General features: G+C 36.7%; 1 protein-coding gene across 1 annotated transcript in view; it reads right to left on the reverse strand.

Annotated features, from left to right (window-relative positions):
• KIF18A (kinesin family member 18A) overlaps window positions 1–26,006 on the reverse strand; it is a 96,535-nt gene that overhangs the window by 17,793 nt on the left and 52,736 nt on the right. The window contains exon 14 of the mRNA XM_020977974.2: window positions 24,270–24,505. Within this exon, the coding sequence (XP_020833633.1) occupies window positions 24,270–24,505 (236 nt within the window). The remainder of the gene's footprint in view (window positions 1–24,269; window positions 24,506–26,006) is intronic.

A 26,006-nucleotide genomic window follows, 5' to 3' on the forward strand; every position in this document is an offset into this window, starting at 1 on the left:
AAAAAAATAAGCACTTGACTGAGCGAAGGAGGGGATAGACACTAATATATATTTTGATTTTGTTTAAATGAGCAGAAATTCACAGAATAAAAAAGATGCTATGATCTTCAGTTAAGCATGAAAATACATTCCCAAATTTTATTCACCACTTAGAGTAATTTAAGTTTCTGAAGATAATTAAAAATTGACTATCTGAAAAAAAATAACATGCGTTATCTCTAGTATTTGCTTTATAGGCGTTGATTGGATTTTCTTTTTCTCTGTTGGCTTGGAGGTATTTAATTTGAAAATCTGATGACCTGGAACACTTTAAGTCAACAATTCGGCAAAAACAAAACCACCTAGGATATTCACAATCAAGACTAATAACAGAGGATTGCTATACGTTCACAACTATAACAATTGCCTGAAACAACCCTCTGTTTCACTATATTAAAGTCATCCTTCACACTGAAGTTAAAAAACAATCTAAGAACTAATTGAAAGATAAAACATTATGTATTTCAATAAACTGAAACTTTCAGCCAAGTTAGAAAGCACAGTTACCACAAACTACCAGTAATCCACAAGCATATGCTTTATTCTTAAGTTTGTCGACAATGTGTTATACAATGGCTAAGTGCACAATTAACGTCTAGGAAATGAAATTTAAAAACAGAAAAAAGAGATCTCTGATCCCTTTGCTACCAGAGAATTTCACTTTTCTGAGAACTAGATAAATGAGATCCAGATCTTAAAATAATTTTCCACTCCCTTTTACATGACATTTGTCAAATTTTCCATTACCAGATATTTTTATACTAAGGCTGCCGTGTAAAGACAGTGACTTTTCTCCACTGTGCTGCTACCACCAATTTGGTAGCTATTAATAGCTGGAAGATTAACTTCTTTTCCCATGAGAGGCAGCAGGGGTATAGAGGATAGAAAACTATATAGAGGATAGAGAACTGAATTGGGAGTCAGGAGACTTGGCTTCTATTTCTGTCTCCACCAATGACTTGCTGAGTGACCTTGGGCAACTCACTTAAAAAGCCCAGGCCTTAATGCCCCATGGTAAAAAGGGCTAATATCCTATCGCCTATCATTTAGAGATGTTGAAAGGGAATCTTCTAGGATTGGACATTGATAAAATACTCTGAGCTCAGACAGATGCCATACAGATATAAGTAATATTATTCCACCTGCAGAGGGAAAAGCATCCCTTATTTTCTAATAATTCTACCGGGTGGTTAAAAAATACTTTTAATTTTTACCAATGTCTTGTTTTCTTTATTAGGTTTCAATCTATAAAGTGCCCCATTACTGTGGTCTCTGAAAAAATGTATACCATGTCATGGTTTACAAATGGAGCTTACCAAGCTGTGTGACCTATAATCATGGGACCAGTTTGGGCTTTGGTTTCTTCAGCTTTAAAGAGGACACAGAATGGTTCTTTAGTGCTCAGAAGAGTCAACAGTCCTAGTTAATCTCCACGTTCTGAAAACCTCTGCCCTGGGCTCAGCTGTATGGACTAGGGGTGGTTGCATAAGCACTAATGTCAAACTAGACCAGGCTTCACTTTCACAACCCATCCATCTCCTCACCCCAGCCATAAGGACATTTGCCTGTTGCTTCATGTATATTTTCTTACTTTCTACTTTTTGCTCTGGGAAAAGTAATCAAGATAATGGCACCAATAGTATCATGTGTGTAAATTATTTTCCTCCACAATAGCAATGGACTCACCATTCTGTCTAGTAGACAGAATTTAACATGCTTTAATGGTTATGAAATCAATGGTTTCAATTGTAAATATGTTAGAATGTGGAACTGTAGAGAGAGCTGGTTTAGTAACTCAGTCGTTCCTTGTATATGCCAGTAGAAAGAAAACGAAAGTATTAAAAAAACAACAGAAGAGAACAAATGTAAACAGGTGAGGTCTGGGCTAGTTTGGGCATAACTGTCAGGGTGCTGAGGGATCGATTTAGTCTGAAAGAGGAAAAGATACCAAAATGCTCCGGGAAAAAGTCACAGATGTTAGATACTGCTACAGAAAAAAAAAGGAGAAAATATTAGTAACTATGGAGAAATACACCTACTTCTCAATTTCTACATGACCTTTAAGAGGATAATACACACAAGTATTAAGGGCATCTTTGTTGAAGGTTATAAGAACAGGTTTTCACAAACATGATAATGTTTTACACACACACACACACACACGTATATATATGTATATGTAACAGCAGATCAGATTTTTATGGTTACATACTTTAATACAAAGGGCAATATAAGATGCCGCCATATTTGTTTGACAACTATAAAAAAGGCATTTGATTTTGGAGAGCAAAATGCTACCTTAAAGGCTTTCCTCCAACAAAATGATTCCTATGCATGTATCTCCAAATGTTGGTTCACTGCTTTGCATGTGGGAGGTGGTTATTAAATGTTTGTTAAATTGAAAGCTTCCCTGACAGGCCTTATGAGAATCAACTTTGAAGACCCACTGAGTAATGATATCCAGGAAGGCACAAAACAGGGGGATGCATGCTCACCAAAGGTGTCTGCAACTGCCATGGATTTGCCATCATGAATTACCCCTTAATGGCTAAATTTAATGACCTTCTCTCAATCCACATCCTACTTGTCCTCTCAGCAGTTTTCACACTGTTATCCCCTTCTTCTCCTTGATACTGCCTTCTCTCTAAGTTTTTGTAACACTGCTCTCTCCTGGTTCTCCTCCTACCTCCCTGATTGCTCCTTCTCTGTCTACTTTGCTCAAGGATCTTCATCCAGGGTCATGCTTGATATTGTTCTGTTTAACACTTTTATCAGTGACTTGGATAAAAGCATAGCTACTATATTCACCAAATTCACAAGTGACACAAAACTAGGATGATTGGCTAACATGCTGGTTGCCAGGATCCAAAAAGATATTAATAGGAGATATAGTACACTGAGCCAATTATTATAGGATGAACTTTGATAGGGATAAGTGTGAAAGTATTATGGAAGCTGAAAAAAAAAAGCCAAAAAAAACAGCTTCCCAAGTACAAGGTGGAGGAGACATGGCTAGCCAGTAGGTCATCTGAAATCCCTCCCTAACCCTCAATCCTCCCCAAACCCAACAGATTTGGGAGTTTTAGTGGATTGCAAATTTAGTGAGTCACCAGTGTGAGATGTAGCCAGATGCACTGTAGCCAAGGCATCATTAAAAGAAGCAGAGTGCTAGAACTGGGGAGGTGATACTCCCATTGTATAGAACACATGTGGAGTCCTTCATTCAATTTCTGGTGCCACATTTTAGGAAGGATATTGATAATTGGAGTGTCTAGTGAAGGGTAATAAAAATGGTAAAGAGTCTGAAGATCATGGAGCATGAGGATTAGTTGAAAGAGCTGGTGTATTTAACCTTAGAGACAAGAAAACAGAAGGGGGGACACAACTTTTTTTTTTATACTACATCTAAAGAATTAATCATTTGGAGGGGGAATAAGACTTGTTCTTTTTGACTACAGAGATCAGAACTAGGAGAAATCATTCGAATTTGCAAAGAGGCCCCTCCTCATCCTTAGAGACAGTACCAAATGTAGTACCTTTCACATAAGCAGGCAAGTCACTATTTATAGAATTGACTTAGTTTAGCTCTATAACCCAGCATTCAGTTGATCTGAATTGACTAGAAGGTAGGAAGAGGACATGGATTTATTAAAACTAGAGGAATTTTTTATACATCTAAGTTACTGGAAAATGTATTTATATTCTACAATTTGTTTCCCATTTTGTAGCAAATAGCTATGATTTCATTAGTAGCTTTTGTTTCCCTAACGTCATTTTGACTATTCCTTCTTATGCTTTTTTTCTGCATGGAGATGCAGGTTGTTTCAACTGTTAGAAATGTAAGCTCTTTGATGGCCGGCATCCCTAGCATCACTCACAGTGCCTGGCACACAGTGGACAGTTAATAAATGCTGGCTGATACAATGAGGTAGCACCTGAGCTAGGCAACGAAAGAAGAAGAGGCAAAAAAGTAGAGATGGATTTTGGGCATTAGTGCATAAAAATGTATGGAAGCAAGAAAAAGCAGAATAAGAATTAGTAATCACAAATAATCTGGTTTGTTTGGGATGTGAAGTCAATTAGGGTCTTTAATACAAAGATAAAGATAAAACTATTAATTTGTTTGATAATGGAGGTTTTTGTTTTTTTTTTTGAGCAGGAAGTAGCAAGATAAAACCCATTCCTGACATAAAATACTTGAAGGAAGAAATTGTGTGTGGGTGATGGGGGAAGGGGGGCCTGGGGAGGTAGTAGATCAGTTAGGAACCTATTATAATCTTCCGGATAAAAGTTAACAGAAACCTAAACTAGGGAGCAATGGAAGGTGAAAGAACAGGATGGCTATTATAGAAAAGAAATTATGGAGATAGACTTCCTAAGATCTGGTAACTAAAGGGATGTCGGGAGTAAGGGCCTCAAAACAGTCAAAGGTACAAGAGAGATTTTGAGTCTTAGGCCCAGGTCAAATGGCAATACCAAAAATGGAAATGAGGAAGTCCGGAGGCACAGGTTTGGGGAATGTTGACAAGTGATCAGAGAGAAAGAAGAACGAGGAGACAGAGAAACATGGAATCCGAGAATATCAAGAATGGGAGAGTGGAGTGGAGGTATAATGGAGGTATTTTTTGTCTAAATTGAAAAGTTTAAAACTGTCTTAAAATTAAAGATATGCTTTGTTGGCTTATTCATAAATAAGTTGACAGCCTCTTGTGTGTAAGGCTTGATGGCACAGAATAATGGAGCACCATAATACCACACAATGAATATTGCACCCTGAAATTGTCATCATGAAGAATTATGGTTAACATCTTTATAGACTCACAGGTATCTTAAAGATTCAATCAAGTAGCATTTCAGGTTCTAATGCTTAGAAAACAAAAGGGTCAACACTACGAGAAGTAATAATTTAGCAAGTGCTATACCAACCATAGGACTCTATAGATTGGCTTCATCAAAAAGCACTTAATTTTTTTGAGATGAAGGGGAGGGCTGAGAATACAGTAAGAGTGAGGAGGATGATGAACCATCAGCATCACAAAGTACTTATAGACTACCAGTGAAATTCGGGTTTAAAAGCTGTCAGGTATACACCCGCTGAAAGGTTTTGAAGGGCTTCTTTCCCTAACCAAACAATACGCTTTGTTCAAAGAATCCAATTCTGATTTGCATAACACTTATCCACTAACATTTCAGGAAACATCTTAAAATATTTATGTGATACTTTAAGGGAACTTATATGCAACTGAAAATGTGCCTTTCACGGAAAAGTGGTTAGTGTTCTATTAATCTATTCCTTTATTATCACCAGAGGTTCCCGCTTCAGAAAAAAATTGGGCTTACTCTAAGACACTGGTGGTTCTACAATGCCCTCAGAGAGGCTTTAGAAAGTCTAAGAAAAAACATTTTGGTGAGATATCCAAGATTCTGAAGTTTCTTAAATGACTTTTAAATATTGCATCCACTTGCAAAATAAATTGTAAAGGTATACACTGAAACCATGAAGACAGTAGGAAGGAAGTATTTCCAGAGTAAATAAATTGCCGAAATTATGCAATATTACATATGACGCAAGCATAGTAACATTTCTTTAATTGTCTAGCACAAAAGTATGTCATTACCATAAACAAAAAGTGAGGGGAAAACTATCCTGTCAAAATAAGACTCACAGCATAGAATTAAGTATTATATATATTTTTCTAGATAAGATGACTTTTTTTTTTTAGAAAAAGAAGTAGGCGTAAAGGAACTACAAAAGCCATGCACCTCCCTCCCCCCCCAAATAAAACACTAAAGAAGCTCTTGGTCCTGATGTATTGAGAGGAGAATCTATCAAACTTTAAAGAACAATTAATATTATTACTATGTAAATTATTCTCTGAAATTCAGAAAAAAGCCTACCAAATTTATGAGAAAAACAAGAGTCCCAATACTTAAACTAGGAAAGACAAGGCACAAGCAGAGAATTATATACCAATACCATTATAAATTTAAAAAAATATTGTCAGAGTAAAACAACTCATTCAAGAAATCACTCATTATGATCAAGTTAGTTATACTGAGGGTGCAAAGATGGTTCAACGTTAGAAAAACAATAAACATCATCATATTAAAAACCAAGATCTTCAAATCCACATGATTATCTCAAATAGGCACAGGAAAAGGCTTTGACAAAGTACAACATTCATTTATGCTTAATTGCACAATTTGTGCTAAAAACCCTACAGTATAGGCATGGAAGGACTTATTTTTAATATAAAAAGTATCTATCTAAAACCAAAAGCAAGCACCATATTCGATGGTGATAAACTAGAAACTTCACCAATTAAATATAGAAGGAAAGAAAAAATGCCCACTCTCTTTACTATCATTTGAAAAAGTTCTGGAAAATGCTAAGTAACAAGATAGGAGGAAGTGAAGGCATAAAGATGAGCTAAAATGATCCCTAGTTGCTCATGACACAATGGTTTGCTTACTTAGAAAATCCTAGGGAATCAGTAAAAACAAAACAAAAACCAACTCTAATTCAGATAATTAATAGCTTCAGCAAAGTGGTAGACTACAAAATAAACTTCAAAAGACAAGAGAATTTCTATTCAGTGCTTATGACCGGGCCAAACCAATAAAAGTTAATTTGCATTTTTAATGCTTTACTAGTCAACCTGTCAAAGGGATAGCTCAATAAAATAATAACAAAATTCATTCAAAAGATTAAAAGATCTAGAATATCAAGAGAAATAACGAAAAGAGGAAGGGATGAAGAGGGAATAGCATTTCCAGATCTCAAACTGGATTATAAAGGAGCAATAATCAAAACCATTTAGAATTGGTTAAAATATAGAAGTAGATCAATGGAACAAACTAGATAAAGAAAAAAAAAGAACTCAGTAATCCAGTGTTTGATAAATTAGAAAAATACATTACTTCAGAAAGAGCTACCTATATGAAAATACAAAAAAAACATTCTGGACAAAATTAGGCACAGACCAACATGTTACATTATATTCTATATATATTTTAAATGGCTATTTGGGATACTAATATCAAAGATTTTTAAAGAAATTTAGAAGAGAAGCAGATCATATACCTATCACAACTACAGTTAGGAGATGTATTCTTAACTAAGCAAAGGATAGAGGCAATTACACAGAAGATAAAATGGATAAATTTGATCACAGGACAAGGAAAAGCTCCTGCATAAACACAATTAGTCCCCCAGCATTTATGATGGGCCTATTATGTGCCAGGCATTGTGCTAAGCACAAGGGAAACAAAGAACGGCAAGTAATAGTCTCTGCTCTCAAGGAAAGCACTCAAAGTCTAATGGGGGAGACCTACATGCAAATAACTATGTATAAACAAGATGTGTGTGTGTGGTTGTGTGTGTGTGTGTGTGTGTGTGTAAATATGTATACATATATGTATGTATGATAATTGGAGGTAATCAAGGGAGGGAAGGCACTAGCATTAAAGGGGATACAGAAGGACTTTTTGTGAGAGCAGAGAATTAGAAATAAAGCAGATGCCCACTGATTGGGGATATTTGTCCAACTATGAACAAGATGATATACTAGAGGAAAGACTAAACTACCCCCATATTGGTATTCTTACTATAAATGAAACTTTTAAAAAATACAACATTATGGTCAAATATAAAATGGCCCACAAGTTGTGGCAGAAGTCAATAAAACAGTTAGTAGAGCTGCTTTTGTCTTGCATTTCAAAGCAATAAGGAACATCATTTCATAGAATAATAGCTAATAATAACTCGCACTTAGAGTGCATTAAGTTTTGCAAAACACATTAAACATGTTATCTAATTTGATTCTAACAATAACCTAGTGAGGTAGGTGCTAATATCCCCATTTTAGAGATGAAGAAACTGGGACTGAAAGATGTCAAGGGACTTGCCCAGGGTCATACAGTTATAAACTTCAGTGGCTCTTTATAATTTCCAGGATTAAACACAAAATTCTCTCTTTGGTATTCAAAGCCCTTCACAACCTGTCTCCTTCCTCCCTTTCCAGTGACCCTGGCCTGGCTGACCTACAAACAAGACACCCACCTCTCGGCTCCAGGCATTCTCTCTGGTCGCTCCCATTGCTGGCATGCTCTCCTTAGTCCCTCTCTGACTACTGACCTCCCTGGCTTCCTTTAAGTCCCAGCTAAAACCTCATCTTCTACAGGAAGCCTTTCCTGATTCCCCTTAATGCTATTGCCTGCCCTTCTCTGATTATCCTCAATTTATCCTAGACACAGCTTGTTTGTATGTAGCTATTTGCATGTTGTCTCATGCATTAGACTGTGAGCTCCTTGAGAGCAGGGCACACACTCTGTATTTACTTGTTAGAAATGTCAGCTTCTTAAATAAGGAGTATTCTGTTTAGTAATACCCCTCAGGAAAGGTCTAGCCACCTAAATGTCATAACCTTTCTGGGACCAAGGCAATATCAACAGATGATAGCTCTTGTTCTCAGGTGGTCAATAGCATCAATACTATGTTAATGAAAGGAAGACCTGGGATAGTTTCTATGGGTCTAATTGAATTAATTTGAATAGATACTTAAAAAATTCTTTCAGAGAGATATGAATTATGCAAAATGATTTTTAGAACTAACTAAGGAAATCTGAAAAGGAGGAAACACTCTCTCCCTTCTCCCTCATCCCCCCTCCCCCCATTCTGGAAGCACTGCAGATAAACCAATGAACAAGCATATACTGAGTTCCTACTATGTGTTGGGTACTACGCTAAGCACAGGGATACAAACATCAAGGCCACTCATTGAAAAGGAGATTCATAAAGCATCTATTATTTTGAAAGGTACATGGAATAGTGTGAAAGAGCTCTGGATTTGGAGTTCGCTCCCAGCTTTACAAATTTCTTATTTGAGTGACCCTGGATAAAGCATGCTCTGGGCCTCAGTTTGCTTATTTGTAAAAGAGGAGGGTGGGTGAGATGATTCCTGTTTCCTTTCCAGCTCTAAGCTACACAGATGCCTAAGTCATGTTTACGGCATTGTGATAGGTCAGTGGTGGTGGTGATGGAGGCGGGTTGGTTTAGGAAAAAAATACAAAGATTAATAAGACAGTTTCTGTTGTCAAGGAACTAACAATTTTGTCCAGTCATTCCTTGATTTTTTTTAGCACTCAGAAAATACGCTAGCTGTAGAACCAGAAACAGGACATTTATGTCTTGGAAGAAACAATGTGCTTGAGTTTTAGAAAGAGATTCTCTCTCATAGCTTGAGAAAGTGCCTAACAAAAATTAGAAAATTCATTTGGATTAGATTCTCTATACTCAAAGGAAAATATACCTATTTTCTGACATCATATCGTAGGAGAAGAACAAAATGATTGAGACTAAGCTGAATTAAAGAACATTATTCACTTTTTAAAAGTATAGCTTATTATCAAACACAATTAGTTAATGATTTTTAAAAAATACAGGGTCAGTATGCTTTCTAAGATGAGGGGTATTAATGTTTATTTTTGAGCTGCAGGAAAAAAAAATTTCCTTCTATTAGGTGAATGCATTATATAATGTATTCATGAGTAAGTTAAAAATCTTCCTCTCTTTAAAGAAAAAATGACAACAAAAACCAGGCAGGCCTTTTGAGGTCATTTTGTGGTATGCCATATCAACTGTCCTGAATGTCTTTACCCAGAGGAACTAATTTATCAAAAAATGACACTTAGAAACTTGAAGAGATTTACAGAGCTGGAAATTACCATGGAAAGCAGAATGGAGTATTTAACAAACATGAGTCACAGAGTCTGCAAAATAGGATCTATGACAGGGAGACATTGATGAATGGGATTAAAGCTAATTGAGGTTTGGGAAAGAATGATGGCAGGGATTTTTCTTCTTCTTGCCTGACTGTTAATATGAGCATGAGCAGATATTTCAGGAAATTTTGTTAAATTAAAATTAGTCAGCAAAGTTCTCCTTAAGTAAAACCATGTAATAATATATGCATTTGAATAAACATTTCAAGGCTAAAAATGATTGATACAATTACTGTACTAATCATAAATATGGATTCCTAATAGCTTTCTGGCTCATGGAATTCACACTTGCAAATGATATAATATAGAGTGACATAATACAATACAATTGAATTTTAACTTTTAACATTCAATAAGGACCACTGAAGAGAAATCAGAGGTTATCCATTCCAATACACTTCAATCCAATTCCTTCCCCTCCCTCTGGCAGATGCGAAAACTGAGAGGCAGAGAGGTTAAGTTAAGGGACCTGTCTGAGGTCATATAAGTAGGAATCAGGTCCTTTGACTCCAGACCCTGTACACTTTCCCCCCTGCATCAATCTATGTACCTCCAATGCAAGGCTTGGCAAATTATAGGCCCCATGCTAAGAATGGTATTATTCTTAAAAAATATTAAAACTCAATTAAAAGGTACAAAAAAAGTTCTTAGCTCGTGGGCTGAGCCACATTAAAAAAAAAAAAGCGATGGGTCAAATTTGGACCACAGGCCACAGCTTGCCAACGCATGCTCTAAAGTTTAAAGTCACATTTTCTTAAGCAACTTGATAGCATTCTTATAATAATTTCCGTGGGAGAATGCAATGAAAAGTTCTGCATTCACTAGACATAGTACTCATGTTAACATGGAAGACATCAATCATATGTAAACACTGTAAAGAGAATCCTGAAGATTTCTCATGTATTAACACATTATCTTAGTCATATAAATTAATCCATCACTTTCAGTAATAAATCAGACATAGCCTTTTGATACTGGGCTCTGTGGAAAATAGCAAATGGTATCTCTAATTCAATCTGAATTTTCCTACTAAGCTCAATGCAGACAGAAAATGACTGTGCTAAGAACCATCCTATTCACCTAAATACTTCATCTCTCCCTCGTCCTGGTCCCGTGCCGTGTACTTGACATTTTGTCAAACCAGCAGGCTCACTGCCAGGAACTTGGATTCCACCTCATGTCCCTCTGCTTTTTCATGGGCTGCCCCTTGTGCCTGGAACCCGCTCCTTCCTTATCTTTTGGAATCCTTGGTTTCCATGAAGGTTCGGCTCAGGTATCAGCTCCTATGGAGCGCCTTTCCTGTTTTCCTCAAACTATCTTGCATTTGTGTGAAACAGCATGGCACAGCACATAAAAGATGCAGCCTTGGAGCCAGGAGGACCTCGTGCAAGTCCCACTTTGGATTCTTGTATAACTATATAACTGTGGGCAAAGCACTGAGCCTCCAAGACTACAAGTTGTAGAGAAGGTGCTGACCAGCTTTGACAGAATTTCTTCACCAGGAGTTCCTTATTCCCATAAAGTCGCAGGGCTAGTCCAGATGCCCTTACTTAAATGTCGAGCTGATTCACAGCCCTGTAGTCTACAGTCCATGGCCATCCCAGCCTGCACATGCCTGATCTCGTCTCAAGACCATGTCTCATCTTGGAAGCAAAGCAGGGTCAGGCCTGGTTAGTACCTGGATGAGAGATCGCCTGGAAATACCAGGTGTGTAGGCTTAACAATTAGGGCAGCTGGATGGCTCAGTGGATAGAGTGCTGCGTCTGGAGTCAGGAAGACCCGAGTTCAAATCTGGCCTCACATACTCACATGCCCTGTGTGATCCACTGGAGAAGGAAATGACAGACCACTCCGGTGTCCTTGTCAAGAAGACAATATGGTCCCCAGTGTCAAAGATGCTAACAGGCCTGAACAATAACAAGAAATCTACAAGTTCCTTAAAGGTGAGGAGATTTTTGCTTCTGTATTCCAAGTGTTTTTTCACAGAGATGTACAGGTAGTGGGTGTTTAGTAAATGCTTTTTGTCTTGAATAAACAGGTTAAATGCTGGCAAATGTAAATAGGGACCAAAAGTTCTATTTGATGAACTTAAGGTTAAAAGTAAAATTTTCTTAGTAAGATTTAAGCATTGAAGGCCCATCTCTATGGATATATATACATACATCTCTCTCTCTCTCTCTCTCTCTCTCTCTCTCTCTCTCTCTCTCTCTCTCTCTCTCTCCCTCTCTCTCTCTCTCTCTATTTTTTGGCAAGGCAATGGAGTTAAGTGACTCGCCCAAGGTCACATAGCTACTAAGTATCAAGTGTCTGAGGCTGGATTTGAACCAAGGGCTAGTGTTCTATTCACTGCACCACCTAGCTCTCTGTGAAACAAGGTTGCCTAACTTCCATTTTAACTCAAATAGCTCTGTGAGCTCACTGATTGCACATTCCCAACAAAGTAGAATACAGCCACTCATGGATTCTCATCCTGTGTGACTCGTGCGTGTTCTTCCGAGAATTCAACACCGGACACCCACCAAATACACTGCAGACCTTCCTTACTTTCTTGTGACATTGTTAGTGGAGTACTTGGACTGCCCACCTGATATATCTGACAGCCACAATATGTCTCATCAGTTTTCCCTTCCTAGCATATACTTTCTTGATAAAATCTCTTATAAGTTGCAGCCTGATTACATCCACTATACATCTCTCAACTAATCTCTGTGTAATCATTTCTTTTTAATTTGTTGGAGATCATTTCATGTCTCCTAGCCAAACATGACCATTGGTAGAATGATGAAATTAAAAAGATGCACCTTTGTTTCTGGGAGAAGTTTGGGATTATTAAAGTAACTCTGTAGTTCCTGAAGGAAATTTAGCCTGCTCTTTTCCTTCTGTTCAATTCTATACTGACCAATAAGTATTATAAGGTCATACATTCTAATGTCATAATCAGGGCAATAGACAATTCTGTACTCATTTAGTCTTTCCTACTGTGTGGATGGTCCAACATAACTCTTGCCATGGATGAAGAGAAACGATTTTAGGTCATTTATCTTAAATAGCCCCAGCTTGTAGAGAGCTTTAGGGGAAAAAGAACTCACATTTGTACATTATATTTATGTCTGCAACTTAGGACACTAGTTCTGTCAACTACATCATTGTGTTTTATTATTAAGACCTTTGAAATGGGGTATATAGTAAAAAGGAAGATGGCAGTGGGAGATCAATATTAGCATTTAAAAGTGCAGAAAGAAATACTAATGGTCATCCTGACTCAGATATTTTAAGTCCTAAAGGTGCTCAAATGCATCAGAGGATATAGGTTCAAGTCTAAGTCTGTCACTCACTAGCTAGGTGACCTTGGCAAAGTTATTTTTCTCTGGGTTTCAGTTTCTTCTTATGTAAAATGAGAGATTGAAACAGATCATCTCTAATTTCTTTCCTATCTCTAACATTCCTTGAAATAGTACATGAGATCAAATTGGAACTCTTTCCAAACAAGCACACGGAAATCCATAATCCCTTCCCGTCCAAAAACCATCATACCCAAACAGAATGAAAGTGAATGTTCCTTCCCTGGTCAGAAAGATATACTCAGAAAAGTATATATGTAATCACCTCCCAAATTCAAATTCTATCACATTTGAATATATTCAAGAGACCACATTAAATGTCCACTTCACTGTCAAGTTTAAAGACAAAAAACTTCTGGATATATCACTGAAAATAGTACTGTTCTAATAACATAATCAGCTTCTAAAAAGCAGGTTTAGTTGGTCAAGTTCAAAGGCTATACCAATCAACTGCAGCTTTTCTAGAAATCTTTTAACAAGGCTCAAGGCTAACAGTTTCAATGAAAGCAATCAGTTCAATACTATTGTAGTATGTACTGTAATCTTGTAAAAGCATTTACTCTGAAACGCTGAATACCAAAGAATATTCTTATCAGTCTTTCCAGGAGGGAACCCATAACCATTAGTCCAGAAAACCTGGAATAATAATTCAGGAAAAAAAGGATGTTAAGAACATTTCAGAGTGAAATAGAAGAAATTCAGCATATTTAAAGGGAAACTATGATTAACAGAAATTCTTGTGTAACTCTAACTCATATTGTGTAGAACGTCAGTATTTTTTCCACAGGATATTTTGGGCAGAAATGTTGTAGATTAATTTATAGTTTCAGGATTTCTCTTTTAATGTTTAGGAATATCATAAATAACTATGCTTAATTATAACATTACTGAATATTCCTCTCTGTGTGATTTTAGTGGCTTGGTACTTCAAGGGATCTATCACCTCATTACCTTGGGTAACTGTCTGATGGTATGGATAACTCATTTATGCTTTCTCATTCTGTGGGACTCTTTACATTGCTTGACACTGTGTGGCTACTAATGGGGTATACAATCTGTTCAAAGGTTATCCTTACCTCTTGTTAAATGACCAGTTCATCTCCTTTTCCAGTCCTGAGTTTTTCTGACGCTATCCTTTACATTTCTACCAAATATTCAGTATATATTTCTATCTCCCTCCTTTCCTTCATCCCCCCCCTTTTTTCCTTCCTTCTCTTGTTCTCTCCCTCCCTCTCCTCCTATTTTTTAATATACCAAACATGTACAGAAGCTGTGATTTCCTCAGCCCAGGGAACTCTCTCCACCAACAGGTCTACTAGATTTAATGATAAAAACAAGGGAATGAATTAATGACCATAGAAATGAAATAATTGTCGGGGCAGCTAGGTGGAGCAGTAGATAGAGCACTGGCCCTGAAGTCAGGAGGACCTGAATCCAAATCCGGCCTCAGACCAAACACTTAACACTTACTAGCTGGTGTGACCCTGGGCAAGTCACTTAACCCCAAATTGCCTAAAAATTAAAAAAAAAAAAGAAATTAAACAATTGTCCAAGATCATAAAGACACTAAACATCAGGAGCAGGATTTGAACTCAAATTTTCTAGTACTGTACCTGCTAAGCCATAATACTTGTTTATATGAAGACAGAAAATTCACTACAGTGTATGGTACATTTTAAATAATCCTTCAAAAGTCCTTCAGACTTTGCAGGGTAACAGTGGAAGGAAGGGCGTCCTTATTTCTTCTTACTAAAGAAGACCACCAGTTATCTCAACCCTGGGGATGTGGACAATTCATTTCCTCAATCAGGACCTTAAGTTTCCTCTTCTATAAAATGAAACATTTGGACTACAAGACATTTAAGATTCTTTCAGATCTAGATTATGCACTCTTAGACTGCTTTGCCTGGATAATTCTTTACTGGTAATGACGTATGGATCATTTACCCTCAACATGCTCCTGTCCATTACTATCTAGGTGAAGCACAACCTTAATTCTTCAGAAGACAGCTATATTCCAAGTCAGGATGTACTACGTATTCGCCAGAGGAAGAGTGATGTTCAAATACGGTCTTCTTTCACGGACAAGCTTATAATTGTTAAATGAACTATGCAATTTCCCAAATGCCATCTAGATGGCTCTCTTATTGTTCAGTTCTAGCCCTATCAACTGCCATTGGGTGGTGTCTGTCTAAGACGTATGCCCCGATGGACCAGCCCGATGGCCTGTGCACATAACTACACCTCATACCTGGGCCAATGGGCTTCCTGATCCACTGGCAGGACACTGCCTCTTAGGAAAAACATTTATATCAGAAGTGTGGTGAAAACCCCAACAACATGGACTGGAGCATCTCCCAAAAGAGGGTGGAAAGAGGGTGGTATTCTCTATATGTGGTTAAGTGGTTGAGACGCCGCTCTTTGTGAATGACACCCCTTGCTGATTTCATTAAGCCCTAGTACACTGCAGAGCCTCCTGAATGAGAATTCAACTTACTCAAAGGACTTTGGTTTAACCATATAAATGGAAATGGTTTGGTAAGAAAGACAAAGGAAAGCAGTTATTCCAGAACAATATAATCAAAATTTAAAATTACTTCTACTCCAGCAAACTTTATTATAATTATATCAATTTTTGTAGGCATTAGTTCCCAGACCACCAGTCATAAAAACAAACAAAAAAACCCCTAAAACATGAGCACGAACAAACTAAAGTCAATGGCATATGACAAAATGGATTGTTTCCTGTCTTTACTTTAAGCTGGTGGGATGTGGGATGTGAGATGTGAGTGTGTGTGTGTGTGTGTGTGTGTGTGTGTGTGTGTATGATATGTCTGGGTATAAGTATGGTGATTTAGGAAAGGGGAATTGATTCTTTTATAAAGACATTTTGGAGGAATGTATAATCTTGCCCTAGCTAAGATCTTCAGTAAAACTGAGATCTTTTGGATGTTTATAGAGATTCTCTCACACCTTTTGTGCATTTTTTCCCATACTGCATAATCTATTCAAGATGTTAAAAAGGAAATTGGGTTTTACACCAAGATTGAAAATATACTGACCACCTGTTACACAGTGGTCATTACTGCTTATTTAAAAATCCATATTTCACATAAAACATGATTGCATAAACTATACTTGTTGACAATATAGCAAGAAGGTTTTTTTGGCCCCAAATTCTTTTTCATAGTAATTCTAAACCGTAAGAACACTACCTTGAAGATGTAAAATATTTCATACATAAGTATTGCCTCTTGGGAATGTGCCAGAAGTTTGTTTTGGGGGATTTAAAACATTTTGTTTAAATGTTTTTGGAAATAATTTAAGCAGCTAAAATTTAGTCATTTCTATTTGAATTATATGTACAATGGACACCGTTAATAAAGAGTCAAGGGAATGAACAGGAAAGGAGTGTACTCAGTCAGTTACTTAAGAGATATCACTTGCTCATGAGTCTCTGGATATGGAAGCATTTCAAAGAAAATAAATAATGTAAAATATTTTAACTTATAAGCCTATTTCCAAAGAAACAAAGCAATTCTTACAAATGCTGAATAAATATATTACCCAAATTGGCCAAAATATTATTCTGCTATAGAGATATATAATGGGTTAGTATAACTAAAGGCCTTGGGGTTAGGTTGCTGTTCTATCACTCCCTAGCAATTCGACACTTTTAAATACCTACCACATGTAAGACCCTGTGCTAGGGACTGGGGATACAGGACAAAAAGAAAACTCTCCTTGAAAACAGCCAGTAGTCCAGTTTGTCTGGCTAGTATGTAGAGTATGAAATGGGGAACAATACAATAAAAAGCTGGAAAGATAGGATGGATGTGCAGTAAGAAGAGAAAAGTAAGAGGAAGTCAGAGAAACATGGGAAGATTTGTATGAACAGATGCAGAAAAAAATAAATGGCACCAAGAGAACAAAATATACAATGACTAAAATAACGTCAATGGAAAAACCACCAAAAGGTGCTCAAACTCCTTTGTAACTGAAGTCCAAGTAACCGAAAAACCAAAGAACATCCTGAAGAAGAGATCATGTAACATATCCTCCCTCCTTACAGCAGAGACAGGGGACTACCAGAACTGAATAGTAACATATCTAGATTTATGTATCATATGTATTGTACATACCACCAAATGTTTTTTGCTTAGCTGTTTTCTTTTTCATAAGTAAGGATCTGATTAGGACAGGGATAGTAGTAAAATGACTATGATATAAAGGCATAACTAAAGTAATTTTTTTTCAAAGAAGGAAGTTTGGAGCCAGAATGTTGAACGCCTTAATCACCAGGCTAAGAAGTATGCATTTGTATATTAGAAGCATTAGGAGCCACTGATGACTCAAAAACAGAGCAGTAGCATGCTCACACATGTGGCTTTGGACGAGCATTCTGGCATCTGTCTGTAGGATGGCTTTCAGGAGAGAGAAACTGGATGTAGGAAGACCAGTCAGGAGGCTATAATAACAGTACAAGTAGCAGGTGTCTGATGTAGGGTGCTGGTCCTGTAAGCAGAATGATACAATATCTAGCAATGTATTCCTTTTCTTCAAATTCCATCACAAATATTTAGGCCAATAGTTTCAACCCTGTGGGCCATGGAACTCATTTTTGTTGCAAGTCCTCAAATCCAGAAACATACTTTCTATGGATTAACTAAGACTTATACATATATGTATTACTATTTCAGATGTACCTAGATATTGTTGTAGCTAATTAAATACAATTCATGTACACACACTGCTAAATTCATAGCAGTCTTTTGTTATTATGTATTACAAACACTATTGTATAGATCTCTGTGAAAATTTTTAAATCCTCATATAAAAAAAAAAGCAAGAAAGAAACCAGGAACCACCAAATTACTAAGTTTCATGTGATAAAGGGAATTTACCTATATTAAAATAGACAAATAGGTCTTAAACCTTTTGTAAAGACTTTGAAAAAGTCAGAGAACCAATATGAACCACAGTATGACAGTATGTCACTTTCCATTTGTCCAATACACACACATTTTACAAAGTTGAGGGATAAAAGCATAAATGATTGATATAATACATTAGTGATGAAGGACTTACTCAAAGCTCATATCTAGTCAAAGTGAATGGGCCACTAGTGTTTTACCACATGTGTTCTGTACCCAAACAACAGAAAAATCCTTTAGTTCTGTTCACTGACCAAGCACTCCCAGGATGCAGTGGATATCCAGCCTGGTTTAGAAAACCTAAGGATAATCAATCCATAAGCAAAGGACTGACAATTATATTGTAACAGAGGTTCTTATGAAGAAAATTCATTTACTTAAACATTTATTAAGTACCCTATCGTGTGAGGAACAAAGCATTAGGCAATACAGAAAAAACAATGTTAAAGAAGTCTTCCAGGACTTCTGTGAGTAAAATACCAGGTACCTGATAATCATCACAACAAAATGCACCTACTTTCTTTCAGTCTACCATCTAACTAAGTTGGAAATAAAATTCAATTTAATTAATGATGTGCAAGGCCCATGCTAGGTGACTGAGATGTAAGGAAGAAAAAATAAATACAGTCCCCAAGAAGCTTATGGGCATAAGGGAAGGGACCAGAGATTTTAAGAAGCTTTGAAAAAACTCATTTTCATTTAGACAGCTTGAGAAATCATCTAGAACAGGGGTTCTGAACTTTTTTGGTGTCATGGACTCACGGCAGCCTGGTGAAACCTATGGACATCTCAGAATTTTTTTAAATAGATAAAATATATAAGATTTCAAAGGAAATCAATCACAGAGAAATATCGCTATCAAAATATAATAACACAAAACAGTTCACAGATCCCAGATTAAGAACTCATGATCTAGAATATTATTTAAAGCAATCATCACATCATATGCTACTGAAATGGAAATCAATTAGTAAATCAGTGTTTTTATTAAGCCCATTTTATGTCAGGCACTGAGCTCTGGACTGGAATACAAAGACAAAAATGAAACAGCCCTGGCCCACAAGGAGCCCACATTCTACCACAGGAGACAGTAGGTACACAAAGGTAGACAGAAAATAATTACAAGATGGTGGTAGAGGCGGGGATTGGTAGCTAGGGCTATTAGGAAAGGCCTAACATAGGCGAGGACACCTAAGAGGTAGGGCAAGAAAGGAATGCATTTCAAGCATGGATGGACGATGGCTTGTACCAATGTTCAGAGATGGCAGGTGTAATGATGTGTGTGAGGAAGAAGAAGAAAACTAGTTTAGAGAGAGGGGAGGGCACAAAAATAGTTTATACACATTAAATCTGGAAAGGTGTGTAGGAGTCAGGCTGTGAAAGGCTTTAAGGATCAAGTAGAAAAGCTTGACTTTGATCTTCGAGTTTACAGGGAACTGTGGCAGTTTACTGAGCTGGAAAGTGATGTAGTCAAACCCTCACTCCATGAGCTCTGAAGGATGGAGGTAGGAGAGAGTTAATGAAGGAAACCAACCAGAAACCCACTGCCATGGCCTGGCTGAGAAGGAAAGAGAGCCCAGACTGGGGATGGATGTGAGACACAGGACACTTGGCAACTGACTGCTGAGGTAGAGGCAAAAATAGCCTGAAAATACTTTTACCCCTAGCAGAGGTTTTTCCCTTGGGTTCTGTGATCTTTCAAAAAAAAGTTATTTTGATAATGGTATTTCAGTATGATCGGTTTCCTTTGCAGTCCTATGCAGGTGATTTATTTTCTGAGAAGGGTCCAGAAGTGACACCAGAGTACCAAAGGAGTCCAAGGAATAAAAAGGGTCCATGAGCTCCTCTACAGTGATCATTAATCAATACCACAACTAGAAATGCGCCACAGATTAACTGTAGCTCTACTATGAGATGGTTGGGGGGCAGGGAGGTGGGTGGCTTCACGGTTCCCCATTTGGAGTAAGGAACGTGATCCTGGAGATGAATGGCGTTCAATGGTGCTTGAAAGCTAATAATGGTCTTTACATGCCTATTTTACAGTTAAAGAAAGAGAGGCAGGGAGAATCCAGGGACTTGCTGAAGCAAGGTCCCAGAGCTAGGAAAAATTGGCATAAGGCAAGACAATGCCTCTGAATCCAGGACCCTTTCTACTACATCAAACCACTTATGTAACCTGAAGTGCATATAAAGAAATAATATCTGATTAGGAAGTTTGGGCCAAGTGGAAGAAAAGGCAAAGGAAATACTCAGGGATGTGAATATTCATGCTATTTTCAAAACAGTCAAATAATCCAAATATTGTGAATAACAAATCCTGTTAATGATTTTGCTCCTTGAAAAAGCTATTAAAAATCAACCTGAACAACCTTGTTAGAGATATACTGAACCCAAGGATCGAGGTGAATGATTACCCTCATTGTCAAAATAAGAACTGGCAGCAACTAGATTTGTTCAATAGTGAACATATATTATTCATTGGTTAAAAATGATTTTGCCAGATAGTTTCAGAATACCTAAAATAGAAGAAAAAGTCAATAAGTATATTGTGGGACTTCGGTGGCTCCTTTTAGAAACCACAAACTCGCATCTCATCCAGAAAGCCAGAGAATGTCATGTCAACATGGAGTTCCTACAAATTACAATCTAAGTGACTTAGAATACACACATGCACATTTATGTAAATATGTATGTAAACACATACAGATATATTTGCATTACTAGTTGATTCAAAGTACTGTAAGCTTGTTAAATTTAAAAATAAATGCTTATTCCACATGATGTGACTGTGTTAAAAGCTATTCACAAACCTGTCCCCAGGGAATAGTGTGGCTATATGGCTACTGTTTAGATCAACAATGGAGAATTCTATTGTTAACATTAGGAACTTAGGTAATAAACTAGGTTAAAAGGAGTCAAATAGGTTCTGAAAATCTAGAAAGAAATGATGGATAGAGATACTCCTGGTAGGGATTCAGGAAATACCTATGGATTAATAAATTTAATTGATAGGGGATAATGTAATGAGCAATAATATATAACAACATAACAGGGATAAATGTAAAGTCTTATATGAGTCAAAAAAATCGATAGCACAAGTATAACATGGGAAAGATTTGGTAATATTTCATGTGAACAAGATGGGAGTTTTAGTGAATTGCAAACATGAGTTAGAAGTGCCATGAAGCAGCAGCATAAGCTAATATGATCTTAAGTGATATTAACAGAAGTTTTGTAAATAGCCAAAAAGAGACAGTTCTATATTCTGTCCCAGGACAAAATGCATTTGAAACAGTGTCTCAAATTCAGGATTTTAGGGAAGTCACAACATCTCTGGGCTTCCTTTTTTTAAAATAATAAAATAAGAAAGAAGGTTAGCATAGATGACTTAGAACATCTTGAGTGATATTATGATGCTCAACAGAAATTTTTATTTTTTTAAGTAGCAGGAAAACAATTACTATCCATTTAATGAGTTTAGGACTGAAAGTTAAGTTAGACAGGAATAGGGATAGAGTTTAGACCTGTGATTTTCCTGTTACAGAGAACTTACAGGATGAGCAAACTCCTTTAACAGGGAAGGTCAGCATTTTCTCTAACCTCTGTAAAGAGAATGACCTAGAGTACTGAGAAGTCAAGTGACCAGTTCAGGGTCAGTAGCCAGCCTGCATCAGGCCCTGAGGCCAGCTGTCTATTGTAAGGGATCATAAACATTTATGTCATACTATCTCACCGTCAGAATATGGTGCTAAAGAAAAAAGTGTTTTGTTCACTCTGATATGTTCCTTGGATATACTCCTTACAAGAAAAGATCAGAATGACAAAATCTTTAGAGTTGGAAGGGATCCAAGAAGTCATCTCATACATTTGTATATCAATTTACAAATAAGGAAATTAAGGCCCAGGGATGTTATGTGATTTGCTCTAAATAGTCAGTAGCAATACTCAGATGTGAACTCAACGTTTTGACTTGAAATCCAGTATATGCTTAGAAATTGACTTTCAATAACATGGTAGAATGATAGTCTATGAGCTTCCATTATATTATAGCCAAGAGAAGCAAATCAGAATACGTACTTTACTTATCTGACAGATGATCATTAGTAAAAATCTGTAAAGATTACAAAGTTAGAAGTAGGCTCTCTCCGAAAGCCTGATGAGCAGATGAAAGAGATGCTACAACATCCAGACACGAAAGCTGGGGCACTTCACTCATAAGGAAAGGTTCACATATTCTTATGTGGTCTACTTTCATTTGAAACATAATTTGAACAAATTTCATCATATGATTACCAGGCTAGAGAAAAGCAACATAGCAGAACGTGAGCAGAGAAGTATCTTACGAGAAGCAGACACAGTAACTGCTACAAGGAGTGACAGGAATCACAAAATACACGATAAATAATTTCATTTGTAGGAAATTGAAAAGCTTTGTACTAATGGAATCAATGTAGCTATTGTAAAGAGGAAAAATATCAATTGGAATAATTTTTACATAAATTATTTGATAATGACTTCATAGCCATTCCATGAATGGAATTAATATAAACATAAGACTAAAAGCCACTCCCCAGTTTGTAAGTATCTCAGGAGCTCTCAAAAGAACTATGGATCATTCAACAACCATATGAAAGATTGCCCCAAATCACTAAAAACAAGAGAAATGTAAATTAAAACAACTTAAGAAGCTTTATGTCCTGCCCAGCAGACTGGCCAAGAAAATACAAGAAGAGAATAGCCAGTGATGGAGGGACTGTGGAACTATAGACATACTAAGGGCATGGTTGGTGAAATCAGTCTGGAAAACTACTTTGAATCATGCTTAAAAATAGTGACGATGTCCATACCTATTAACCTAGAGATCTTCCAGCTAGGCACATGTCCCATGTTAGAGAGAGAGAAAATTCATATCTGCATCAAGAGAAAATTCATATCTGCGTCAAAATATTCATAGCAGCCCATTTTGTGGTGGCAAAGAAGTACAAGAAAAACAGCTATTCACAGACTGGAGAATGGTACGTGAATTTGCCAAAGGGGATATTACTGCAACATAACAAATTGCAAATATGAATTCTGAGAAGTATGGGAATACTAATTTGCACAGATTCAGAGGAAATTAAGCAGAGTTAGAGAAATAACATACACAATTACTACAATGACATAAATGGAAAGAAGAAAAAAAAAACCCTGAATGTCCCAAGTTCTCAATATCTCAATGTTCTCCTTTGAGAAGAGTTAAGAAAATTCATATCCCTTTATTCTTTTCAGTAGTTGAAAAAATATCACAGTTATTGTTAAAAATAGTTAACAGGATGGTTAGTTTTATGCAAATGTTTTTTATCCTCCCCTTTTTAAAAACTCTTTGTTACAGAGGATGGCTCAGGGAAATTCAGAAATGCTGGTAACAGAAAAACAAAGGTATCAATAATTAATCATCATGAATTAAGCAACTCCTACGTGCTAGAAACTGTGTTAGGCACCGGTATTACAAAACAAGGAATGAAACAATGCCTGTTCTCAAGGACCTTATGCTAGGATTGGAAAATTAACACACGGCAAAACAAAACGGAAGTGACAACAAGGAGAAAACGATTAAAAGACGATTAGAGGCTGACATAACAATTCCCCCAAAGCACAACAGTATAGGGCCACTGATAGAGGGGAAATAGCATGATCGTTCTTTGTGAGCAGGTGTTGGGGCCATCACTGGATTACAATGAAATTGGGAGAATTCTTGATGATGCATTTGAGTCATCGTGAAAGGGCTGAGTTGCCTTTGGTATATATGAAACACATCACACACACACACACACACACACACACACACATACACACACACACGTGTGTATATATACATACATATGTACACACACATACACATACATATGTAAACATTATACATACATATATATACACTAATATTCACAAAATGATCTAAACACATTTAAAAGGTGTTTAAAGGAAAAAACCTTTTAATTTCAAAAATTCACTGATGCGGAATACTTCTAACCTGCAGGAATGTTGAGCATAGGCAGTACGTCAACAAAATGTAAGTTTTTTTCCCCTTTAGCCTTATGGAACAATTGTAGTCCATTGGAAATTTAACAACATATAGGTAAAGTTAAATATCAACGATGATATTATTCTTAATAGAAAAACCAAGTCTACTTACAGCTTGGAATGGATTCGATTGGTTCTAGTTCTGGAAAGGCCATTAGAGATGTGATCTCTGGCAGGTCAGCTTGTTTTGGGTCTTCAAGAGTTTGGTCTGCCCAAACTACTGTTTTCTTTCTCTCCACTAAATGTTCAATTTCTTTAAAGTCGGATTCAAAACCAGAACTTGCCAGCCCAGCTTCTTTTAATGCCCCGTGCTGTTTTCTTAGGACTGGGAGCAATGCATTCAGCAGACTACAGCAAGCAAGGGAAAATACACCTTATAATTAAATCCTAAGAAACAGGCCAATCACAGTCATCACCAATTTCACCTAAAGTATGAGGGACACTTGTTAAAACAGAAAACCATTTTGATATTTTATTTTAGAACAAGTTACAAAGGCAATCAAATAGTTCAGCATTTTCATTACTAAAACAACTCAATAATGTAACAAATCATAATAACAAGTATGTAAAATAATGAGGGGTCTTACAAGGTTGTAAAATTTCTTCCTATTCCAAAAAAGCTGCGTAACTGGCTAAGAAATTTTATCTCTCTGAGGCACCCTTTCACCATTTATGATGGAGAGGCAACAATGATTCTTGTACTGTCCATCTCACAGGGTTACATGAGATAACAGATGTGGAAGGATTTAGAAATGATAAATCAGTATGTACATGTTAAGTATTATTAATGTTCTTACAATTTGCAACAGTGGATTCAAATGATTTTATGACAAATGAAAATACACAGACCCTTAGATACATGAAATTTGAAAGAACTGAATTACACATTCCTTTATATAGATGAGTTAAATGGAATATTTAAGGTCTATATAAAGGATAAGAACAAGTCTCATGCCTCGAACTTGTTTCTTATTGTCTTGGTAATATTATTGTCTTGGACAATTGAAAAAATCTCAAGTTTAGTTTGTTGATTCAAATAATTTTTAAAGCATTTGTAGCATTTTATATCTAGTAAAAATAAAAAAAAGATAAAATTATATGTAAATATTTTCAAAAATCAAATCAAGTCAAGATTCTTTGGGTAGCTATTATGCGTAAGAACTGTACTAAGTGTTGTAGGGATATAAAAGGGTTTAAGACAGGGCTACTACCCTTTAAGCAATTTAGGCTGTCATTGGGGAAGCAAGACAAAAATGCCAAAGTTAAATGTGGAAAAAACAATTCAATCATGACACGTCCAGAGCCGAATGGCCTTATATAGCCAGTAGCTGCCAAGGAGTTTATTGGGGGAGATCACGGCTTGCTGTGATGCTCAGCTGAGGTTTTGGGAAAGATGAAGGTAGGATTCATGGTGCATCATGACTGCTTAGTCGGAGGAGAAAACATAAGGAGGGTGGGCAATCCAGAAGAGAGCAGTGTGAGCAAAAGGAGGCAGGATGGCACCAAGGGTTTGAGGAGGCAACTAGTAACCTGCTGATCTCAGGAATGAAAACAACTCCAAGGGGAAAAGCAACAGTGGAAACATCCAGGGAGGCAAAGGAAGACATGGCATTAATGGGCCATTCTTTTGAACAGAACAGGAAATACTCTTAAAAAAAGTAAACCTGCTAATGAAAATCGCAATGTTATGTGCAAGTGGCTGGATAAGTAAATAGCTCCTCAGCCAGCAGAAAGCAAAAAAATGGAAGAAGCGATCTCCCAGGAGAGCTGGAGAGGTGTGCAAAAAGAAAAATAAATAAAAAGGTATTCTGAATGGTAATCACTAAGTTACTATGTCAGGTTAGTTTTG

Source organism: Phascolarctos cinereus, unplaced genomic scaffold, assembly GCF_003287225.1.
Source record: "Phascolarctos cinereus isolate Bilbo 61053 unplaced genomic scaffold, phaCin_HiC Scaffold_9;HRSCAF=440, whole genome shotgun sequence".
In the NCBI taxonomy this organism is placed as follows: Eukaryota; Metazoa; Chordata; class Mammalia; order Diprotodontia; family Phascolarctidae; genus Phascolarctos; species Phascolarctos cinereus.